At 40.9% G+C, this 24386-nt stretch overlaps 1 protein-coding gene across 1 annotated transcript in view; it reads right to left on the minus strand.

Moving 5' to 3' along the window:
- pde4cb (phosphodiesterase 4C, cAMP-specific b) overlaps window positions 1-24386 on the minus strand; it is an 84361-nt gene that overhangs the window by 3535 nt on the left and 56440 nt on the right. Inside the window, exons 4-14 of the mRNA XM_070909471.1 lie at window positions 12942-13133; window positions 11999-12040; window positions 10433-10469; window positions 8634-8707; window positions 8508-8557; window positions 8090-8202; window positions 4967-5060; window positions 1172-1344; window positions 979-1077; window positions 545-709; window positions 277-376 (exon numbers count right to left, since the gene is read on the minus strand). Of these exons, the coding sequence (XP_070765572.1) occupies window positions 277-376; window positions 545-709; window positions 979-1077; window positions 1172-1344; window positions 4967-5060; window positions 8090-8202; window positions 8508-8557; window positions 8634-8707; window positions 10433-10469; window positions 11999-12040; window positions 12942-13133 (1139 nt within the window). The remainder of the gene's footprint in view (window positions 1-276; window positions 377-544; window positions 710-978; window positions 1078-1171; window positions 1345-4966; window positions 5061-8089; window positions 8203-8507; window positions 8558-8633; window positions 8708-10432; window positions 10470-11998; window positions 12041-12941; window positions 13134-24386) is intronic.

The following is a 24386-nucleotide window of genomic DNA, read 5'->3' on the forward strand; positions in this document are numbered from 1 at the left end:
TGTCAAGTGTCTGAAAGAATTCCTGAATGTTTCCTGTTTCTACAGTGTTGCCGTGTTTTGTCTAACTTTTACGTCTAAAAAATAAAACTTTTAGATCCTTTAAAATTAACTGAGGTAATCTGTGTTTTGAATATTGTCTTTATTTCAAAATAATTAAATAAAAAAATCAGCATTTTTCTTAAATTAAATGTTAAATTCCTCAGGTGTATAAAATATTGCTATTTTTGTTCTGACGCCTGTTGTGGTAGGTGTGAGCAGAGACAGAGAGGGACATACTGGTGTTTATTAGGAACTGGTTGGTGACTCCGGGGTGGTCGACATCATGAATGGCACTAGCAAACAGAGCAGCCATGACCTCCAGGTCTGTGAACACCGCCTGGGATGAACAAGGAACAGAAATACACTGATGTTATATTGTAACTATGATTTCCTCTGAACATCAGTGGTCTGCTGCCAAGCAAGAGCTCTGGAGCTGTTCATGACTTATAACTTATAATTTGCAAAGTAACCAGAAGCTACAACCCCATCAGATTTCTCAGCTCACCTCTAAGGCGGGGGTGGACAGGAGGACGTGGGTGGACTGCACCACATCAGCTGCATGAATGTTGTTGTGATAAGCTACGTCTGCATGGTAGTGGTCCTCCAAGGTCATCATGAAGGTGATGAAGGTGTCAATCGGGATCTTAAAGGTTTTCAGAAGGTCTCGCTCCTGGCAGGGTGAGGAGGAAGGGGAGGGAATCAGAGTCACATCTACCACAAATTACAGTTTTCCTCTTCTGTGGTGTCCATTCAAATGAGTCGGGAAATTGCCATAAGCTTTCCTGCAACCAGCAGATTCTTCCATAATCCAATTTAAGGATCACAGAGTAAAATGCACTTTAGAAGTAGAACTTCACAGTCATGTGAAAAACTGAATTCATAACTTTAAAACTTTTTTTTGGTGAAGTGAGAAGATTCCGAGCAGAGGGATCCTCCTACCTGGAAGACAGAGTACATGATCACCGTCAGAGGGCGGTTTCCAGAAAATTCTGCTATCTTGAATATATCCAGACCCCAACGATTAATGTCCTCGATCTCCTGGAGAAGTAAAACAGGACATCTATAAAACACGGTGTGTTTGTGTTTGTGTGTGTGTGTTTCTGTCTGTGTGTGAGTGTGTGTGTGGACCCACCTTGGCCAGTAGGCTCTCTTGTGGTGTGCTGACTCCAAAGCGAGGGATGCAGGCGGGTGCTAAGCCGGGACTTTGTGTGGCCTTTTTCACACCACTGATCTGTGACATCGGCCTCTTCTTCTTCTCCTTCTCCTTAGGAGGCGGAGACAGGATCTCCACGTCATGTTGTTTCTCTGCAACGTGTAAAAACAAACATAGACGCATACTGTTATATATATATATATATATATATATATATATTTGAAATTACTTGAGGACAAACATATATATATATATATATATATATATATATATGTTTGTCCTCAAGTAATTTCAAATATTCAGACTTTACTTGATATTTTACTTGATTACTTCCAGCTTGGATAGTATCAGATTCAAGACAAGACAATACAGACAAATACAGCTAATTTAGCTATTATTTAATCTTATAGAGCTGCTGCTGTTTAAAATATATGACCACCTCTTAAGGAGGTGTGCAGGTTTTCATGCACACATGTTGTGGAAATATGATCCGACTCTAGTATTTTCCAAATCATATGATGTGTCTTTTAGTTATTAGTCACATTTATAGTGTCAGTTTCTCGTCACGTTCTCCAGCTTTGGTGGACAAACATTTTAAAGGTTGAGTCTCCTATCTTGTGACTGAAGACTTCAATATCTTTGCCTTAACTTGAACCATGACAGTTTTTCAACAGGACCTGACTTGACCCATGAGTGGGTGTCTTCTATTGTTGGAAATGTGCAATCTGTAGATTAAACTATCACATAGCAGGAGCAAAATGCATCCTGTCTGATTTGTGTACTGTAGTAGTAATTGTTCTTTTTTAATGTGTCTAATCCTACTATTATATATAGTACAATTACAACTGTTACTATAAGTACTTCTACTGACTATAGCTGCTACCTCTACTACTACTGCGGCTACTACTACGGCAAGTCTTCTACCATCAACTACTCAGCTATTACTACTACCACCATTATTATCACTTACTGCTGCTACAACTACTACTATTATTCTGTCAACACACAATTACTACCGCTAATACTAACACAGCAATTATCAAAACAAGTGAATGCACCAGCTATTACAAATTCTACAACTAATACTACAACAGCTACTGATACTTCACTAATACTGCTGCTGAACTACAGTTACTAGTTGTACAATTTTAAGTGGTGCTGCACTAGTTGAGCTACGACTGTACCTCAACTGTTACCTCAACTACCGCTGTCACTACAACCGCTACCAAGTTTCTTGAAGTTCGACACGCAGCTCATAAACACATGTGCATTACTGTACATGTATCACATGAAGTGTGTAATAACATGAAACCTGTGTTCTCCAAAACACTGACACATTGAGAAGGCCTGTGTGAATAAAAACACAAGCTGTCAGTGAGGAACTGGACTTATTTCACACTAACTGATCACAGCTGATCTCAAACCAGTCTATTTGTACATCCTTTCAGCTGAGGTAAGACACTACAAGATCTGTTAACAAGTAAAGATGGTGTCACATACAGATTTCGCCAACGAGACATAGATTCAACTAAATATTACACAAATACACCTGTAGATAAACGAGTTTCCCTTCAACACAACAATGTGTCCACTTTGGGTAAGCATGCATTTGTGCTTCTTATCAGAACTACAGCCAGAATCTGTGTTATTGACCTTGTGAAGGACTACACTTTGCCTTGCTCCTGTAGATCACAACCAGAAAAAAACCCAATTTGTATGTCAAATCTTATTGCCACATAAAAATAGAATTATAAATGGATTTAAATTAAAGCCACATGTTATATACATAGTCCATGGATGGAAGGTCACTGACAAACAGGAATGTATGCAGGTTTGATTAAGTACACCTGCAGTATATAGCTATATTGTCAGAGCACAACAAGGTGTACATGATTGTATATGAACGGACTAGCAGTAGTAGAAAGCTAAGGATGATGGGTAAAACCTGTCAGCTTCTCAGGAGCTCAGCATTGTCTTGAGCTTGATGACGAAGCGCTTCTCGTGTTTTTCCAAATGTGGGTTTGAAAAGGCTTCACGTCTACAGCTTGGAGATTTATTTTGTTTTACCCACAGAGGAGCTTGTAATCCTTTAAGCAAAAACACGGAAATCATCCAAACAAGGTTTCCACCGACAGTATCAACATAATCTCCATTTGATTTGTTGACACAAAGGTGCTGTCCCAGCAGACACGTTAGTGTTGAAAATGACTCATCCGTATTTGTACAAACCACGGAAATAATGATCCTGGTTTGACATCACAGACAGCCTGCTTTACTTGATGTCCACATATCATCCTCAGTATTTTACATCCACGTTTTTGTATTAGCAATATCCGGATATGAGCCACACGCCACCATAAGGATGCAGAGCGACCTGAGTGGCAGCGTCACACGAGGTGCTGTCTGGCCTCTCTCACCTCTCTCACAGTGCCTCCTCTTCCTCACACCCAAAACCATGGTGTTCATTTCCAAACGCAGCCGGGCTTGACGCCGAGGCACTCATGTCAAAACGGCATCCGATTGACAGCTCCATCCTCATTCGGCCGGACCTCCATCCTGCCGGCAGGGCTGCTGAAGACTGAGCCCCCTCCTATTGATGCAACACGCCATCTAATAATATTGCACCCTGTTGCTACGACAACGCCACACAATGTGTCCGGGAATGCTGTCTGCTGCCGCGCCTCCTTCTCTTTTAGGGAAGGAAAAAGCCTCACCTTCTCCATCCATCCCGATTAACCAACAGTCTCCTCCTCATTCCTCTCCTTTAGAAACATGCCGTCTTCATATTTTCATTTTTAAAAAACCTTCCTTCCTTAAATATTCCTCCCTCCTTCTCTTTTTTCTTGCCTTTAAAATACTGAATTTCTCCTCTCCCCGTTTCTTTATAAATCCTCCTGTTTCACTTCCTTTCCTTCAAAAACAACCTCTTTCCCCCTCCTTTTCTAAAAATCTTGCATTTTATATCTTTTACTTCTTCTTCAATATCCACTTTTCTTTTTTCTTTACTTCCTTTGAATTACCTCTCCCATCTCATCCTCTTTTAAATCCTTCTCTCCTCATTTTGTCTTGAAAAATCCATCTCTCCTTCTTGGTTCACTTTTAAAAGCCCTTTATTCCCTTTTCTGCTCTCCTCTTTCCTGCCCTTTTAAATATTTCTCTGCTAAAAACGACTCTCTCTTTGCTCCAATAAAACACATGTAAACTATTCCTCATACTCAAATACCTCCTTTTCTTCCCCCATCTCATATACACATGCTAACGTTCACATATGCTGAACAACAGTTTGGTGTAATGCTCATATAATACAGCTGATAGCAGAGCAGTCAATAAAGCCAGGTGATGCGATTATGCAAATGCCTTTCTTCATGTTAGAAGAGCTGGCAGCACCACAGACACAGACCTCCCTGACATGTTTGGGATAGTACAAAATGTAATTTACACAAGGTGATATTTTAAGATATTATGTCATCCATCCTATTCATATCAATGAGAGAAACAACAAACTACAGACTCCAAAATGACCAGAAAGTTGAATCAACATCTCTCTGAAACAACGCAACAAAAACTGAACATTATAACTTTTATGAATATAGAATTCAGGTTGTTGTATCAGCCTGCATCAGTTTTAGCTAAGTAAACCTAATAAACAGGCAACTGAGTGTGTTTCCATAAAAACCCTGGTTTAAATATTTTTATTTGAACGCTGAGGCTTTCAGTGTGCATCAGCTCTCCTTTCCACAAAGTGATTGGTTTACGTCAGGCATTAAAACTCACCTAGGAAGGTGTTGGCGATGAACTCTGACACCTGATTTCCTGAGCGGCTTGTCTCTGATAGCTGTGTCAGCTCGCGGTTCAGCATCCTCTTAAACTGTGAAGACACAACAAAGCCATAAATAAAACATGTGGTTAGTCCAGGTAGACTGCAGATAAACATGTTACATATATCAGTATGTACACAGACAGGGCGCATGTGCAGCATGTTTAAACATCAATATAGCAGGAAACATAACTGATACTTTTATGTAACTAAATACACGCGGTGGAGGTATTGTGTTCAAACTAAGACCACATTTCCCCAAATCCCTGTGTTCTTCCTGTCCCCCTTCCTCCTCTTATGTTGCAAGGGACTTTTCCATTTCACTCCTTTCACCATTTGCCCTCACATGGTGGAAATCAGCTATCAAAACTCACTTCGACAGACAATGTACGTACATTGTATGTTGTGATTCACATTTAATCATTACTTTGTTTTAACTGAATAGTTTCTGTTTGATTACTTTTGTTGTTAATTCGTAAGATTTTTTCATTCATAAAAATATGGAAGAAAGGTGCAGAGTTAGATGCAATATAAGATAAAAGAATATGTATGCACAATGAAATGGGAAGAAGAAAGTATAGACATAGGTTGAAATTATGGTAAAAATGTGTGCTCTGCATAAATATGTTGATCAAGTTGTAACAGTAACAAGTTGACACAACTTTATAAAAACACAAGATGCTCCATCATCTTCTCTGTGGTTTGAGAGTTAAACAACAACATGAAGGGGCATTACAGCACGCGTAGCACATGTATATCTGTCTATATAGCCTACAGTCCACATTTACCCCTTTTGAAATGCATTAATGTTCTTTTAATATGTTGTTATGCTTAAAAATACAAGAAGACAAGCTGTTATTCATCTTATTATGTTGTCTGTTTTCAGACACCAGGGAGAAATCTGCACTGTTGGTAGCAAAAAAACACTCGTGATATATTCATGCCAAAAAGTTTTTTCAAAACAAAAGTGTTCAGCGTTCCCCCTGAGTTTTAGCGCAGCAGTAGCTTCTACACCGATTATGTAACAGCTTTGGCATGTGGTGGCTGGGAGGAGGAGGGAGGGGATCTGGGTGAGAGAGTGATGCTGCAGTGGTTACACGGCTACTATGTGACACACATATGGGCACACACAAAAACATACATACTGACAAGAAACATAAGTCTGTAGCTTTAACCAAAATGTGTCTGTTTATCATCTGGTTTACTTCTCCTATAGCTCCTCAACACAACTCCCTCTAACATGCTTACTAAGGTTTTCTTCACACCAACTCTCTCTCTCTCTCTCACACACACACACACACACACACACACACACACACACATGCATGTTTACAAATGTTTACACATGCAACATATTCAAGGTGCTGTGAACCAAGAAACAGAATCTGTTTTACATTATAAAATCATGACAGCTGGTTCCTCTAACATGCTGTCTCTAACATGCACACACACACACGCACACACACACACACACACACACACACACACACACGGGCATAGACGCACACACAACATTCTCAACATTCAGCCCGTTTGTAGATCCAGTCCTGAGTCAGATCCAACGGGCAGGCTCACTCAGCATTCAGCCCCCTGCAAAGCCTGCACTGCTGATCAATAGATCCCAATGTAAACGATGCAAGCCACCAGCGCTCCCCATTGCTCACCTGTCTGAGTCTCCAGCACAGACAAACGCAGAGAGCCAACGCAGGCATTTCAACCCACGCATGTTGATGTTAGAGGTCGCTAAAATCCAAAGCGACAAGAAGACAAGTTTGCCTGCTTAGTGACGGGCTGTAATCTGCCCTCTCAGTTCTGCTCCATGCTCAGTGGGGACGCTTTGAACGTGAAAAGAAGTCCGTTTGGAAATAAAAGTTCCCACAGTCCCATGTGCTGTCCTGGAGGTGAGAGGGGGTCGGAGGGGAAGGGTGGGGTGGGTGAGGTGGGGGAGGCTGGGGAAGTGGTCTACCATCAGGGGAGAAAGGGTGTGACTGCAGTCGCTCATCCAACTACTGTCACACACTGTCAATGAGAAACATAAAGAGGGAGAGCGAGAGGCTGTGAGGAACCCCCCTCCCCCGCCCTGCACGCAGTTCCCCCTTCTCTGTCCAATCAGATTCGTCTGGCTTCAGGGGCTGGGTGGAGGACAGGGATCTGATTGGCTGACTGGGAGATGGAGGAGGGCTGAGTGTAGCCGCCAGACGGTGGAGAGAAGCACGAAGGAGGGAAGTGAGGAGATGCTGATTAACTCTTTCAGTGGAGGGAGACGCCATTCATGAGGGTTTTTGGCCATGTTCACACTGCAGCTGCATCTGTCATAACATCTGATTTTTCCCCTCATAGGGGACTCAGATCTAATGTTTTCTAACAAGTAGAAACAGGAAAAAGCGAAGAGGACTTGCAATTTGTCAATGCTGCCGTGCACACATGGACAGGAGCTACAAAATCAGATCCTGAAGCATGTGACCTGCTTGTGATTCCTATTTGAAAGCTAAAATTTTTATTATTTATTGTTATCATGACATAAGCAAACATTCCTAAGCTCAGCTCATGCAAAAGAGAAAATAAATATATTTTTAGTATAAATTACTCCCAAAACACATGACACACTGGTTCTGTCCTCTGCTGTTTAAAACATTAACGCTTGTTGTGTCTACAGCTGATGGAAGTGTTGACGTGAGTTTGAAGTTTTAAAGGAATATTTATCTTAATTTCAGTGCAGAACAATTTCAGTATAATTTAACATTTTAACGTGACAGTTTTTCTTTATCCAGCTTCCAGCTCCTTGACATTTATCCAAATAAACATAAATTAAAAACGTATGTATGCATGTGGGTGTCTGATGAGAGAACCTCAACTATGGCATGTAAACAGTTTAAGAGAGAGAATCAAAATAGATTGAATAAACTCCATTTATTTATGAATTAGGGCTTTTGGAGCCTTAGTGCACATGTGATTTGCACCATCTGACAAAGTTCCCATATCTTTTGAAGCCAAATGTTGTTGTGTGACGGAGGATCACGTTTCAACCACCTAAGTGTTCTTAAAGAGTCTGTATGAAGTCGAGTCAAATGTCATCTCACCTTGTTGGATGCCATCTCGCTGACTGAGTGTCTTGTCTGCAGCGTCTCCAGCTGGTCCAGACACCAGTCCAGCTCTTCCAGTGTCTCCACTGCCAGCTTCTGGTAGGGCTCCTCTGAAAGGTCAGAGGTCACATGGACAGGTTACAGGTCAGCGGGGGGACAGCTACTGGTAATGTTGATTAGCTCATTGTTGCACTTGTCCAGATTAACAACAGGAACTGATGTGTTGAACACCATGTTTGCATTTTCATAGATCAAAATCAACAGCTCTTTCACATGTCTTTCTTGTTTGGCAATGGCTCATTCAAATAATACTTAAACTTACACCATTTTCACAGTAACACAATAACATGGAAGTATTTGCAGTTTTTAGGTGATAAATCTCAGTGTCCCACCATACAGGGACATTAGCACTGACCTGTAAGACATGGCTTACACATGGGTGGCTGATTGCTGGTTGTTGGCCGCCTGGAACAAGGAACAGATAAGGTGTTAGTAGTTAGCAGTTAGCAGTTAGTCACCCAGACTGTTTTCTTGGTCTTACTTGTTTCCCACACGATCTTGCAGATGTGTCAGAGCAGCAAAGTTACTTCTCACTGTTCGTAGACTCGCAAGAACCTAGAAGAAACCAGAGAAACAGCATGAGTTTGTGCCAAACAAGCCTTTAGCACTTCCCAAATAAACATGAATGTTTACGCCCATAAGCCACAACATTATGACATATAGTACATATATCATATCAACAAACGTTTGGACTTTAGCAAGAATAGCAAAAAAAATCAAGTCTGTGGTGGATTTTTTTCCTCAACATTCATGTAAGGCTTTAATGGCTGCTAGTCCAATGTCACTTATATTGCTATTTGAGTGGGATCATCAACTCACTCTGGTTTCCAAACTTCTGATGTAAGGGAGCAGACACGTTAATGCTCTTGAGTTTCAAAATCCCTCAGAGTTGACGTGTGTTCTTGATGTGGTTTTGGATGCTCCCGTCTGCTTGTTTCCAGATAAATCAGTGTGGGTCAAAGCTGTCACTTTCGAGGCAATGATATCTAAATATCCGACTACAGTCTTTGGCTGATCTCAAGCTTTCAAACTGCACTTGATGCTTTCTTGTAATATGACATAGAAAACATGGTGAGTAGCATCAGTTTGTGTGGTATTTTTGACAATAAATCTAATAAAATTCAAGTAAATTAGTTTAAAATCCAACTGCAGGTGGGCCAAACTAAATTACAGATATTAATTTGGAAATATAACATGTACACAGATTGTGTTAATGGGCCAATGTTGACAAGCACACACACACACACACACACACACACACACACACACACACACACACATAAAGACTCAGAACAAGCTGTTCAGTACAAAGAGAATGTGTGTGGGTGTTTTCTGTGAAAAATGAACCATCACTTTTTTCTCGAACCGGTGAGTAAGGGCCAGTGAGGAGCCATGTGGATTGTCTGGACAGAGTATTAGTTTGAATGGAAACATTGTACATTAGAATGTAATCTGTCCCTGGAAACGAGTGCTCGATACTAAAAGCCAATACACTTAAACCCACTGCGACAGACCAAATACAGTACAGTAGAGAACAGAAAGTGACGTTACATGAGACAAATCTGGCTCTCCAACATTAGAAGTTTTGTGATTGCATTTTTCATAAATCTTCAGTGGATATAACACATTAAAGGCAATCCTATGGGGCTTCCTCAGTTTATCAGAGCAGGGCCTACAGGAGCTTAAGGCCAAGGATATTACAATATAAATAAAGTCCATATGATGTGAATCCTAGTAAAATGGCCTAATATTACCATGTAATAATCAATATTCTCCGTGTGGAGGGAGGCACACTATGGTCAGTACCTGGTGCTGAAATAATGTTTTTATTATCCACCTTGCATTCTAGATTAATGGTTGGTCTAATGAATCGATCAAATTATTCATTTTCATCAGAAGTAGGCAAATATCTGCACTGCATATTGCAGCAGTAGCAAGTTCTACAATGAGCCTCTTTCCCAGTCAGGATTCCACTGAAGCTTCACTGACCACAAGAGTTTTTAATTTAATTCACAAATGAGAATGAGTATTAACACAAACAAAAATATTAAAAACATGTATTGTGGTGCTGTGTTTCTACCACGTCTGTACTGTAAAACCGTGTTGGAAAAACTGCCACATTTTTGACCCCTGCTGTACAGGTTGTCAGTTTCCACCAAATCAATGCTGTCAAATAGCCACTGGGTTTGGTTTCTGTATTTTGTCAAATTGAATGAGAGTGGCCTGTACATTTTAGAAACTCCTGGCCTTACAGAACCAGCAACACACAATGCTACTAACCTGCGCAAATGGAGTCACTATCATGTCTTCTCCATGCCTGAAAAAAACACAGATAAACACAGACAAACAGACAACTGGTGAAAAAGCCATGGAACAGAGGGGAAATACCATGTGATTCAAAAAACCTCAAAAAACAAACAAACACATAAAGAATGACAACAAATAAGTTGGTTTGTTGTGAACTTAATGTGAGGAGTGTATAGGAAGGCTACACTTGACTACGACCCATGGTTGATCTAGGGGAGGAGGTTGGATAAAAGGAGAGGAGAGGAGATTGTTTTAGTTTTACAAATATTCCTTAGAGGCAAAGATGTAGATTAGAGTTAAACCTCAGTGGGGAGAGTCACAGAACCACTGCTTCAAATAAGTTAGACTGAAGCCCAGTGGAGAAGACAAGAGGTAAGAAATGAGGAAGACCATTCTAGGCGAAGCGTAACACTGGTTACTGGCGTGGAAACAATATTGCATCTACCCACTGAGGTTTAACTTAACCACAATAAACCTGCATTAAGTGATGTTTTTAGTATTAACTAGTTGGTTCTCTGGTCTCATGGTCCTTATTAATATCGCCTTATAAAACCACTGGAAGTTGTTTCCAGCAAACAAGCTCAGACAGGCAGAGTGTATGCTACCTGTCCAACAGGAAGTGGCATAAAAGGACAAATTAATCCAAGTGATTGGTAAAATTGTACTGTAACATTTAGCAGCTAAAGACCCAGACATTTGCCTCAAGAGTGGGTGGAGCTAAAAGGCAAGTGCATTTTGAAATTACCTTTATTAGGTGGCTAGACAATGGGATGCTAATGTTGCTCTGCATCCACTTGATGAGTAAGTAGGCACATATTTGCTAATAATTTCGGCATGACAATGTCAGGCCTGTGTTTCTATGAGGGTCAAAAATCACCTAATGCAGATTTCATTCTGCTCTTCCAGCAGGCATGCCTACAAGATGTATATTTGTATAACTTGAGCTATGTGCAGGTGCACAGTGTTCATGCATTGGGTGCTGGGAAAGCCAACTTTTGGAGAGGCATGATGACATGCACCTCATAAGCGTTGAGACTTCAGGATAAATGCATGCTGCCAGTGAAAAGCCCAGTATCAGAGTCAGACTCAAGTACAGCCTGTACATCCCTGTCCAGCAAACATTTTGACACTGAATAACTATAGATGTGACAGCTTGTGCCAGCACTGAAAACTGTAATACTGTATTGTTTTGTGAAATCAAGGCCTAAATATCAAAAATCCATTGTATTGTGATGTTTACTGTGCCTTATTATCAAACTGACAAATGTTTGTACTCCCTTTGGTACACTTCAAACGTGGGTGATACCAGATCACCATCTGTCAAATGCTTGCTGAGACTGTTTCACACAAGCTGATCATTTTAGAGTTGAGCATCCAAGACATGTTCTTCAGGTCGTGGTTAGGGGAAGGTGACGTGGAAGTGGGGGTGGGGTGGAAGTGGGGGTGGGGTGGAAGAGGTAGTAGGTTTGAGTCATGAAACATGGCACAGCCAAAAAAGATAGGCAGAACAATCACAGCAGTCTTCACACTTTGTCTCACCGAGGTAGCCAATTGACTTCCCAATTCTTCAATCCCTCCTCCCTTCAAAACAAAGGAGCGACAGCTATTGGTGGTCGAGGCCCCATTTACACTCTGGCTTCAAAGAGACTGCTAGCTGCACAGAGAAATCTTTAGCTGTATAAACAGGCAGAAACTGGGTGAAAAACTATGTCTGAACTAAGATTATAGTTTTGGCTTCAGTTATACGGCCCAATTTAACTCGATTGCTCTGTTACACCAACAAACATGAGCTCTGCTTCCAAAAGCCTCTTTAAAGCCAGATGCCAGAAATGCACTTTTTAGAGTGTAAATAGGACCAAGGATGGGTTTACATAAATAAATACTGACAATGAATTAGTGTTTCTCTAGTAACTCTACTGTAACAGTAGTGATACAATACATGTGATCTGATGCTATAGACAGTACAGTATACTGTATATATGGATCCCACATGAAACAGTCACAATTTAAAATATAGTTTAGCTTATAGTTTCAAAATATGTTCTAAAAGCTGATTACATGTATCCCATTTTGTAACAATAACTTAATGATTTATTAAATCATTTATTATTAACACCAAATTTTCACTGTGAAAATAATAAGTGACTTGGGAAACACGCAGATTAAGTGATTGTTGATATCAAGCACCTAGTCTGGACCCAGATGCCAAAAATAAATAAATAACCTTACACATAAATCTTTAAACATCAGTATATCATTGTCAAATGAATGGCCTTTTTCAAGACTTCCTTCATCTGATGTTACGAGAAAGTTTGTAGCTGTTTATTCTGGAAGAACAGTGGCCTCTTCGATTTTTTTTTTGCGCTGTGAAGCAAACCAATAGATTTCCATCCCCACAATGTGTAGTAGAGTAAGCAGAGACTAAAGGCTGGTTGGTTTATTGGTGTTAACATGATACAGAGAGTATCTTTAAAATACTCACAGGTCACTGGCAGTGGACGAGTTGCGGGACATGGTTTTGGGCGAAAGGTCGAAGTCTGAGTCGGAGCGGTAGAGGAAGGACTCGCGGCGCTGACTGTGGGGGAAGTTGGCCTGAAGTACCAGACCAGAACCCGGGCTAGTCTGAGAGTCCAGTGGACTGCGACCCACCGACAGGCCATTCTCCACATCAAAACTACAGAGAGAGGGAGAGAGAGAAGAAATACATAAATACTAGTGTAACAGTTTCTGTTGTTTCCACCTGCTAATTAGCCTGACAGTTGGACTAAATTGCTATTTTCTTTCACTTCAATATTCTTTTAATTTCATTATTTTGGGTCATCTGGGACCAGGCTACTTTAGCAGTACGATGACTAATGCTACTACTACTTCTGGTTACTAGTACTATCACTATTACTATTACTACTACTTCTAGTACTGCTTTACTGTGTTAATGTGTCACAAAATCAGCCATCAAGTTCATAAAGAAATTAAAAACACTAGATAAAATAAATAAAAAGTATTGTCGTGAGACAGCCATATTTTGTTGTTCAAACTAGGCTTGTAAACAGTACATAAGAATCAGCACTGCATCCACTCCCTGAGACACCCAAATAATCTGATGTGCATCTGTACACGTGGAGACAGAAAAGAGAAAGCTAAGACAAGAATAAGACAAGGCTAAGATAAGTTACGTATGATAAAGCCTCTGCAGGGTGAGTGGAGCTGCAAGCACAGCATGAAGAAGGCTGCGTGTCCAAATATCAAATGTTTTTCCGATATAGTCCCCAACAATCACAATGAAGTCAGTGACAACAAACACACAAGACAGTTCAAATTATAAAGGAACACAAGAACAGGATGTGTTTAAATATTCATGTGACAGTGTGAAAAATCTTAAGCATCATGATGACAAATATATAACTTACTACTTCCAGAGTACTACTTGGTATCTGTTAGCAGGATAAAAAGGTTACATTCAAATGTTCTATTCTACCTCTGAGTGTCTTTTTAAACAGGTGACCTTGTGATTACTTGCTTTTCGCAATCAAACACACACTCACATCTTTCCCTCCGCTATCTCCGTATGACGTCAACACTGACATCATGCATGGTACGTCAATAGAGCTACTTACCCATACCCCCCCCGACCACTCCCACTATCACCCCATCACAGCCACCACATTGAAATGCACCCCTATAACTGAACAAAGGACTTCATGTACTAAATGTCTATGAGCATCAGCTTAAATTTTTGGATTCAATCCAACTCCTGTAACCAAACAGGATCACAGCTCGACTTGGTCCTGGTTTAATCCTTTTGAAATCCTTCCAATCAAGATGAGGTCAGTCTGCAGGGTCTGAATTACAGGGTTCGGTATTGCAAACATTCAACTCATCAAATTCCCTTTTACCCAATCTTTGCTTTGAATGATTCCTTTGCGATACACTGTGCAACCACAAAAGAGAAAAAGAGCCAAAATACAGAATGATGAACAAAGAGGGACGGAGGAAGACTTGACTTTGAGCACTTTGAGCACACAGAGGGGGTGATATGGAGGCTTAAAGCTTATCTACATGGAAATTATTCTCCTTTGCATTTTTACCACCTCACCACGGTCAACCTTCCCTCAGTGGGGCTGTGCCTTGCTCAAGGACACACTGACTCAACTGTTCAGGGAGTAAAGCGCACTGTTCATTCCTCCAACGAGAAGACTGCAACCAGAGACGTTTTGGTTAAAACTATTCACTTCTTCTCTGACCTTAACTCTACCACAAAAAAAGATTTTGAAGCAGTATTATGTGGAGTATTCATTTTACAATATTTTCATCAATTAGATCCATCGTTAGCTGTTATACCCCCCCCCCCTGGTTATAACAATAGCAAACAGAGTACCAACAGAGCAATGGAAAGTTGCGTCTGTGTCTATTTTTAGCTCAGCGTGCCTCCAGCGCTCCAGCAATAGCAGTGCCTGATAAATGAAAGATGGCTATTATGCAATCGATGCTGAATGAGAGGCCCAATTCACAGAAGCAGAGAGAGACAGACAGAGATGAGGAGGAGGAAGAGGAGGAGGTGGGGGTGATCAGGAAGGCTGTATCCAGCACAGTGATGTGCTTCAACATCTCACACCTGATTGGTGTGACATGGCAGAGAGGGGCAGGGCTGCAGCAGGGCTTACCTCAATGATAGCACCCCCACCCCACCACCACTACACACCTCAGCCAACCCCATTTTACACCCCACCCTCCCCCTGGCCCAGTGTAGTCGGCCGTGACGAGGCTCCATCAGAGGAGACCAGTGACGTCAGAAGCTATAAATAGATCTGCCTGCCAGGAAAGAGGGGAGCTGGGAGACTTGTGACGGAGCTTACGTAGGTACAAGGCAGGGTGCAGATGATTTCTCCCCTCCTCATGAATACTCATGTATGAAGGATTTTCTTTTTGAATTTCCATTGGTTGATGCTTAAGTGCTTCTAGATGACTCCAAGTAGAAATACAGTATTTTCACTCAATTCTTATACTCTACATGGCCACTGCCAGGACTGAACACGGTCAGATGGTCCCTACTGGTACTGAGTTATGTCCTTAAAGCAAATCATTGGCTTACATGACAAAGCAGGAGCAATTGTAATTGTTGTCAGTTGTGAATTTAAACCGTCTCTCAGATTCAAAGTCAGTTAACATTTTTGTTGATCTTTCATGTCCGTAGTTTTTACATACTCACCAGTAAAATTTGACCTCACAGATTTTTTTCTCATCAGTGTGGAAACGACTATTTAGACAATCATGGGACACTAAAACTTTCCACTGAAACCCAGACTCACGACAGAAATTTTGGTGTTAGCAGCTTTTTATAACAAGGTGACCTACCACCTCTATTCACTGGGATCCATTACAAGCTTTAACTTAAGAATTAACCTTTAAATATATTATTGAATAAAGAAATTAGGTTTTCAAGTCTGAGCTTTGTTCACACCAGAGTCTCCATCAAATCAGAGGGGGATGACATTGACTGGATGATACTGATATTTAATCAAACATGAACTCGCCCTGCTCTTTAAGGCTGCAACAATGGATTCACATGAAGATCACTGCACAACAGATTACTAAACACAAAATATGATGTAATGCCACTAATGGCAGTGAGAAAAGCAGGTAAAAACAGTGGTTTTTGGTGGCAGAATATCTTCATAGATTCAGAACATTTTACAACCCAGAGACTCATAACCACCGCTGAGCTTTCATTCAGCAGCTGCAGTTCACCAGAGCTCGCTGCTGGTCAATGGCATTCATTCCCATTCAAAAGTAGCAGCAGCCAGCAGGCGTCTGATAGGGAGATAGCTCCCACTATTGAGGAAAATATGGTACTGCAACATCTGTCATGAACAACAATCTCTCTATTTAAATAAAATAGTCAAATTTGTATAATACACAAGATAATAATTTCCAGTAGAGCAGGGCTGTAAACCAGCTACTGCAATAAATATTTAAAATACGTTGGAACATACATTCCATGATTTGTCTGTAAAATAATGCAATTGTACTGTGTGATTTTTGGTGTTTCACTTTGACAGAGAATCCTGTGTAACATTTAGACCATCAGGAGCCTGTGAAGGTGCAGACACCCGACTTTTACAAATACTTCTATTTGTACTACTAACCGTTATACAAGAACTTGTACTAGGTTATTCTTTATATTACTATTACAACTAGTACCACCTCTAACACTGGGACTACTTCTTGTACCACTGCTTCTGCGACTGGGTAAGACAGGCATCCTCCCTTTAAACAGACAAACAGACAGGCAGGCTGGCGTCTTGTTCAGTTGCAGCACACATAACAAGTTGACCTTGGTCTGTCTCCTGCCTCCAGCATTGTTCTCCATGTCTCTGACGTAAATGACAGCTCCCTTTTCTCTCTTTAACTCTGTTTTACTAAACTTTTCTCACACTCACACACACACACACACACACACACACACACACACACACACACACACACACACACACACACACACACACACACACATCCCTTAACACCCACATCCTAACCTCTGCTTTTGTTCCCAGGATGTTTAGTTTGCACCTCATCAACATATCGAACAGGAGGAATCCTTTTTCTTGAAACCAAATAAAAAAAGAGTGCAGTTTAAAAACAGTCATCAACAAAGTTTCCATTTCATCATCACTCAGGAGAAGTGCTTGCACATGTGCCTTTGCTGGAGGCTTTGTGATGAGATTGCATTGGGATTACAGTTTAGAGCTGAAACAATTAGCAGATTAATTGATAAGTCAATCAACAGAAAATTAATCACAAATGATTTTGGTACTTGATTAATTCTAAGTATTAAGTCACTTTTTAAGCAAAAGTGCCAAACATTCCCCATTTCCAGCTTCTCAGTTGTGAAGATTTGCTGCATTGCTTTATCTTATGTGACAGTAAAGTCAATACTTTGGGGTTTTGGACTGTTGGTTGGATAAAACAAGCAATTTCAACTGGGTTTCAGAAAATTGTGATTGACAAATGTCCTTATTTTCTGACATTTTATAGACCAAAATATAAATAAATAATCGATTAGTTACAGTCTTACTGTATAACAGTTACTGTTTAGATTATTGTTTTCACCAAAGTTTGGAAACAAGTTTGTTTTATCTGAGTTTTCACTTCGACTTAAAATGCTACTTAAGGGATTAACAGTCAAACCACAATTAACTTTTACATGTTAATCTAAAAATGTCACTGTAGTAATGCTCCCTAATGAACAGGTTCTTGAACTGTGTTGATGTCACAGTATTTTGAGTTACAGTCACATCTTCATTTAGTTGAGGGAGCCATATTTTTCCTTAAAGCCTTAGGATGGGAAATACCAAGTACGACCAGTTCCAGTTGTTTTCTGTGATGCGCTCATGGGAACCAGGGACGAGGGACTTAAGGAACTGTCTGTTATGTATGTGAGAGTGATAAAGAAAAACAACCGTCAAGGCCAGATGTTATTTGATGGGGGATGACACAGGCCCAGGGTCAAAGGTCAACCCACACACATATACACAAATGCTCCCTCCTGTTTTCTTCCCTCGTAGCGTGGGAATTGGCCAAGGGGCCTAAAACATCACACCAGGAAGGAGGCGAGAGGTGAGGAGGAGAGGAGGAAAACAGACCAGGGAACACTTTATGAATGCGTGTGTGTGTGTGTGTGTGTGTGTAGAGAGAGAGAGAGAGAAAGAGAGAGAGACAGAGAGAGAGAGAGAGAGAGAGAGAGAGAGAGAGAAAGAGAGAGAGACAGAGAGAGAGAGAGAGAGAGAAAGAGAGAGAGACAGAGAGAGAGAGAGAGAGAAAGAGAGAGAGACAGAGAGAGAGACAGAGAGAGAGAGAAAGAGAGAGAGACACAGAGAGAGAGAGAGAGAGAGAGAGAGAGAGAGAGAGAGAGAGAGAGTTACAGAGAGAGAGCGGGAGAGAAAATAGCTAAAATGTACCAATGATTTTACATGATGAGAAAAACAGCAGAAGTATAAAGCAGTTAAAGAGGAGCCTTTTAGAAGAGCAATGTGTGTGTATGGGAATGTGTATGTGTGTGTGTGTGGGAGAGTTCAGGGAGTAAAGAGGGTTTGTTTGCTTTACACCTAAAGCCTATTGTACATTTGATCTGAAAGAGGCAGAAAAACAACCCGCTTCCCCCTCATCCAGCCCCCTGCCAAACAGATCTTTCCTTTCACTGTCATTGTGTGTGTGTGTGTGTGTGTGTGTGTGTGTGTGTGTGTGTGTGTGTGTGTGTGTGTGTGTGTGTGTGTGTGTGTGTGTGTGTGTGGGAGGAGAGGAGATGTTGGGCAGCAAAGCAAGACAAGAACAAGCAGGAAAGTTATTTATGCAGACCAAGATCTGTGCATATCAAAGCAAGACAGAAAAGATCAGCCCACTTGGTTCAAAGAGTTAATCACAAACACTCTCCTCTGACTGAAGGAGCAGTATTTTTCCCCTTTTCTTCAACTTTACATAATTGCCTTGTGCCAATGAAATACATGCTTTAAAAAATCATTGGTTAGTCAAATTGGTTCCCAAATAAAAAATGAAAACACCTTTTTGTTCTGTTCTGACAGCCTTGTGTATAAGTTATAGCGGATTTAGAAAAAGACGCATCTATGGCTTTACGGTTAAGACGCTGCAAAGTCCCAGGTTCGAGTCCAGCCGGGGACCTTTGTTGCATTTCTCTCCCTCATTTCCAGTCATCTCTCTAAATGCTTAAAAATCCAGAACAAATACTTTCAAAGCTGTCCACTTCTGACACACTCAAACAAAAAAGTACTTTTTACATTGGTGACATTGGTGAAAATGTCATGATTAATTGCCGCATTGTTTAACAAAAGCTTCTTCCAATGCTCTACAGCAGCTGACGGGATGGACAAAAAGTACCCACAAATGACTCAATCTGTGGAAGTACACTGTACGAGTTCAGTAAAGGATCCCTGGATAAACGAAGACAAAGTAAGCTTAGTTCAGCCTGAATAATAAAACACTACACACAATAATACAGGAAATAACATTCAGAGAAACTGTTAGACACAGCAAATATATAGAAAATATTTAACAACAACAGCAACCACAAGAGCCTCAAGATGCTGTAGATAACGTTATTGACAATCCAGAACAGAAACAGATAACATTTCACAAGATAAATGTATACCAAGGACACACACTACCTGGTCCCAGTGAGAACACTGAAGAAAAGAGATAAAAGCTGCTTGTTTTACTACACTGAAACAATCAACATAAAAGACAAAGTGTTGTCTAGGCTCGCGTAGAATCCACTCACAGCACTTCTCACCTCATGTATGCTGATCTTAACAAAAAAAGAGGAAAGACAGCAAAAGACAACACAAAAGAAAGTGTGCGGGGTTATCCTAAACTTCCTTGCTGGATGTTTTTTTTTCACATTTCCTGCACCCAGCACCCTGAAGAATTATGCAGTTGTGTAGGGGGCATCAAAGAATTCAGTTATAGAGAGTATTTTATATTAATATGCATCCACTGTTGTAACAGCTGGTTACTGTTGTTAAGACAAGGAGTTTGGTACATTTCAGCTCATATCTTGTATCAGTTGATTGATTCTGTAGTCTTAGTGTAGAGAGAAGATCATTACAAAAGAACATTTCAGTATACGCAAAGATCATGAAATATTACCCTCCTTTTAAGAAAACCATACTGGATTGAAAGTGAGTGCCACACCTCCATGAAGAGCCAGTTGCTCTTTCCGTCCACCTGACCAGCCACTGTGGATCGCTGTCCAAACAGAGCAAACACTCTGTGTCCAACATCAACATCTGATCTCAGAGCAGCTCATGTCTCTCTAAATATAGCCAAGGGGAGGGGAAGGTTGCACCAAGTCAAGCCAGCTGCTGTGTTTATTATTTTTCTGTGTGACCTTTGACCTACAGGCAGAGGAAGGACTCTTGCCTTTGAAAACAGCAGACCTCTGGATTGCTGTCACAAGAGAGAAAGGAAGAAAGAAAGCAAGAAAGGTCTTGATCCATATAAGATACTGTGTCCAACCTGTTCATAATTATTGTTACAGGCTGATGGTTGTTTTGTGTCTGCAACCAGTGCAGTTGTGCAGCTATTCGCCACAATATTTTTGCATTGTTTGCAACACCTCTGATTCCTTTCTGTTTGTTTGATTGTTGAATGTTGGTGCAAAACAAAACTTACAAAAAGAAAATGGTGGCCTTTAAATACAAAAGTCTGACCCTTTAAATATCAAAGTAACTGGTGTAGTGCTGAAGTAGTTAAATTTTGGAGTACAGGTTGAGTCACTCCTCCAGACGGGTATTGATCGTGAAGTCTATGTGCAGTGATTAGCTCTGTCCGTCCAGCCAGGGAGAAATCCATACAGTGGCTGATCAGCATTAACATCATTTGAAACTGGTTAGGAGGGTAACACACTGGGCCAGAACCACCCAGAACCACACACAAACACACACAAACACACACACAGGCAGTATGTGATTATAGCCCCAGCAGTAGAGATCTAGATTTGGCTCCAGAATCGACCTGAAAATCGAACAACCTTATATCACACTGGTGTTCAACTGGACAGGCTGGTTCAGGGCACGGATACACACACACACACACACACACACACACACACACACACACACACACTCTGTCTGTCTTTGCCCAGCAACAGGCCATGCTGAAAGCTCCTCTAATCTTGTTCATACAGCACTAATTGGCGCCTTTCGGTATACAGTGATTGAGTCCAGCGGTGAGACAGGAGTGTGCCACTTCCTCCTCTAATTAGCCAAGGGCAACCCAGGAGCAGCCAATCACATCACTGATCAGCAGGACACGACAAGATGGAGACAACGGGGGGGCTGCTTACTTCATGTCCATGAGTTTTTTATTATTATTATCATTAACAATAAGTAAGAGAAGTTTGAATGTTATTGAACATCATAAAAAGTATTGAATAAGTCATTGAATCACCTTGACATTACTGATCCATGTCAATTACAGTTTCTTTCTCAATGTCATAATAAAAATAATTCAAAATTGTTTCTGCTGTCAGTTAAATTCATTCAGTCCCTGCTGACCGCTAAATCAGTTTTTAGTGCCACAGAAATCTCTGCCTCATGTTACTTTACATAAAAATGGTCCCAATGAGTTCCACGCAGTGAGGCATACAAATAAATGTGTATATCTGGGAAAAAAAGAGCACTGGTATCGGATCATTACTTGGTATCATCAGATACCCTTTGAGGTATCAGAATTGGTACTGGAAGAGAAAAAGTTGGATTGTGCATTACCATATTTTACATATTAGCAATTATGCATACATATTTTTTTGCATAAATAACCTGACATAATTTTTTGACAACACCAGACAATATCAGTATTCATAGCGATCAAACTTGCAGATCCTTGCAATAGTATTTATTTTTTTTATGTTTTTTACAAATCTAGTCCTAAACATACTGCAAGAACCAGAGCTTCAATATGACCCTGAGTCCAGATCTGATATTTTTCTTTTTTCAATCACATCTCTGCATAAACTGGTGACAGCATCTGTAAAGCACGCACACACAGACACACTTTGTCAGTCTTTGTAATCTCTGACAAAATAAAGTTGTTGAAAGTCCCCTCCAACCCACAGCCTTTCCTACCTGGCATCCCGCTGTGAAGGCAGAGCCCTGAAGTCTATGTAGGTGATCAAGTTCACCTGTGACGAACTGCTCATTCGTTTGGATTACGTAGAAGTCCATCAAGCACTCTATTGTCTAATCCTGCAACAAAATAATGAAACAGTGGCTCTTTGTAAAGTGTTCGTCTGTCCCTGAGTTGATCATCATTCCTGGCGACACAGAGATGTCAGGACAACACTCAGTCCAGTATTCTAGCAGTGATATTCTACACAAGTACACACACAGTCACACAAACACAGTCACACTTGTCTGCTGACGTCAGTTGAGGTTTCATGGTTGTCACTGCAATGCCGATCGACCAGCTCTCAGGCCTGCAATTATTCCCGGCCCAACGCTCTGCTCGCTGCAGTTCTGGTTTTCCACCAAATAAGAGACTAGAACACAATGGATGCTATGAAACACGCTAAAAAGATACAAGCCGGAAACCAGCTGGCTGAGCTTGTTGACGCAGTGGGATTTTCTGTTGAGGCGTGTTTGTTGTAGGAACGGAGAGCAGTGACTCCAGAGACTCAGAGCAGAGGCGTCCTGCGGTTCAGCGGGTTGAGGCGTCAGCCAATGGCAACGATTTGGGATCAAGTCCAGTGAACAGCCACTGTCACGTCAATATTTCCTGTCAGTCCTCACCCGGGGTCAAAATCTTTGGTAAAATGTATTTGTTGTGAATAATATCATGATGCCGACCTGCTACTAGACTATATTAGTTGAACAGAAAGAAAACTGGAAAGATGTATGACATGATCATGACATCACATGCAACAGCTGAGGCTGAATGAACACCAGATATGGACAACAACAGCTGTCTGCGAACATCAGACCAAAACCAGTCACAGCATTGACTGGGAAGAGCAGCGACCATCGTTGACCAGAGACAGGTTCCGATCTCCCCATCAATACCACCACCTGTTCACACTTGACCAAAGTTTCATACTTAGTTCCAGCCTTTGGCTTCAGACACTAAATGGACAAATTCACTGACCCTGATTGGCACTAAACAACATGATTTTCTATATGACTTCTGAATCTACTGTGTTTCTAACCTAATTGATTTTTTAAAAGATGAGGATAATTTGAAACAATCATCTCAGTATTTCCTGCCATGAGACCACTCACAATAAAGTTGTTCTTTATACTAAGTATTCCTGGTGTTTTGACCTCTTCAGACTGTTTCCCTGCTCCATGCACTTTGTAAGTAGGTGACGTTGTGCCAGAAATCCCCTCTCTGCTTCCAGCACACTCTATTAGTCAGACTCTTCTCTACACGTCATCTCCAAGTGCTGAATGGAAACACTTAAAATCGAAGGATATAACCCAATTTATTGCATAAATGGCAGAATATGAGATTGGTCACCCTACTGGATCTGTTGCACCAAACAGATACACTGAGATATGGATACACAAGGCAAGAGATGGGACTGTGACAAATATGGAAATAAGCTAAACCAGATGGAGCTGGAGTCTGTGGAGGCAGCAATCCATCACCACCGTCGGTGTAGGTGAGTAAAGCCAGCTGCAGGGGCATAATGAGACCACTGATACTGTCAGCTGATACTCATAGCTGACTCATGCTCACTATGAGCACGAATTCAGTGCCCTGCCAGAACTAATGTGACTCTTCATTTACATTATGTTGCAACATGCTGGCAGCTTACAGTGGCCTTTGACCTTGTGTAGAGTGAGCTGTGCGTCACGTCGCAGTGTGTTGACACGGGCTGGGGCCCAGAGGACTGGCCAACCTGCTGTGACACCACCAATGGTCAGATCTCATTTCTGAACTGTTGGGGGACGGGCTGTATGCAGACAGCAAGATAAGTCAGGTGATACCTGCGTGAAGACTACATGAGTTAAACTGATATTTGGCTCAAATGTTGGCCTTAAATTAAATATAACTCATCAATATCAGTCAGTCACTGCTATCCTGATCTGACGAAGGTTTCTGACGAGACCCACAGAAAAACAGGCAGCAAATGTTGACAGAACATGATCTTTTCTTATTTAGTTTATTCACTTAATTGCTCATCATGTTTAAATCAATTCTTCATTTAAAAGCAGAAATGTATCCCACAGTTTAATTTGCTAATAGTTGCAGAGAGACATTTTTGAATACTTGTGGAAAGTTAATCTGCCTTTAAAAAGCTGCTAGCCCTAAACTAATTTCATCAGTATGATTTTGAGTTTTTGTGGTTTCAAAGAATGTTATTGTCTTCACAAGAGTTTCCCTGCATATAAAGTATGAAAAAATGAGCACAATGCAT

Source organism: Enoplosus armatus, chromosome 7 (genome assembly GCF_043641665.1).
Source record: "Enoplosus armatus isolate fEnoArm2 chromosome 7, fEnoArm2.hap1, whole genome shotgun sequence".
In the NCBI taxonomy this organism is placed as follows: domain Eukaryota; kingdom Metazoa; phylum Chordata; class Actinopteri; order Centrarchiformes; family Enoplosidae; genus Enoplosus; species Enoplosus armatus.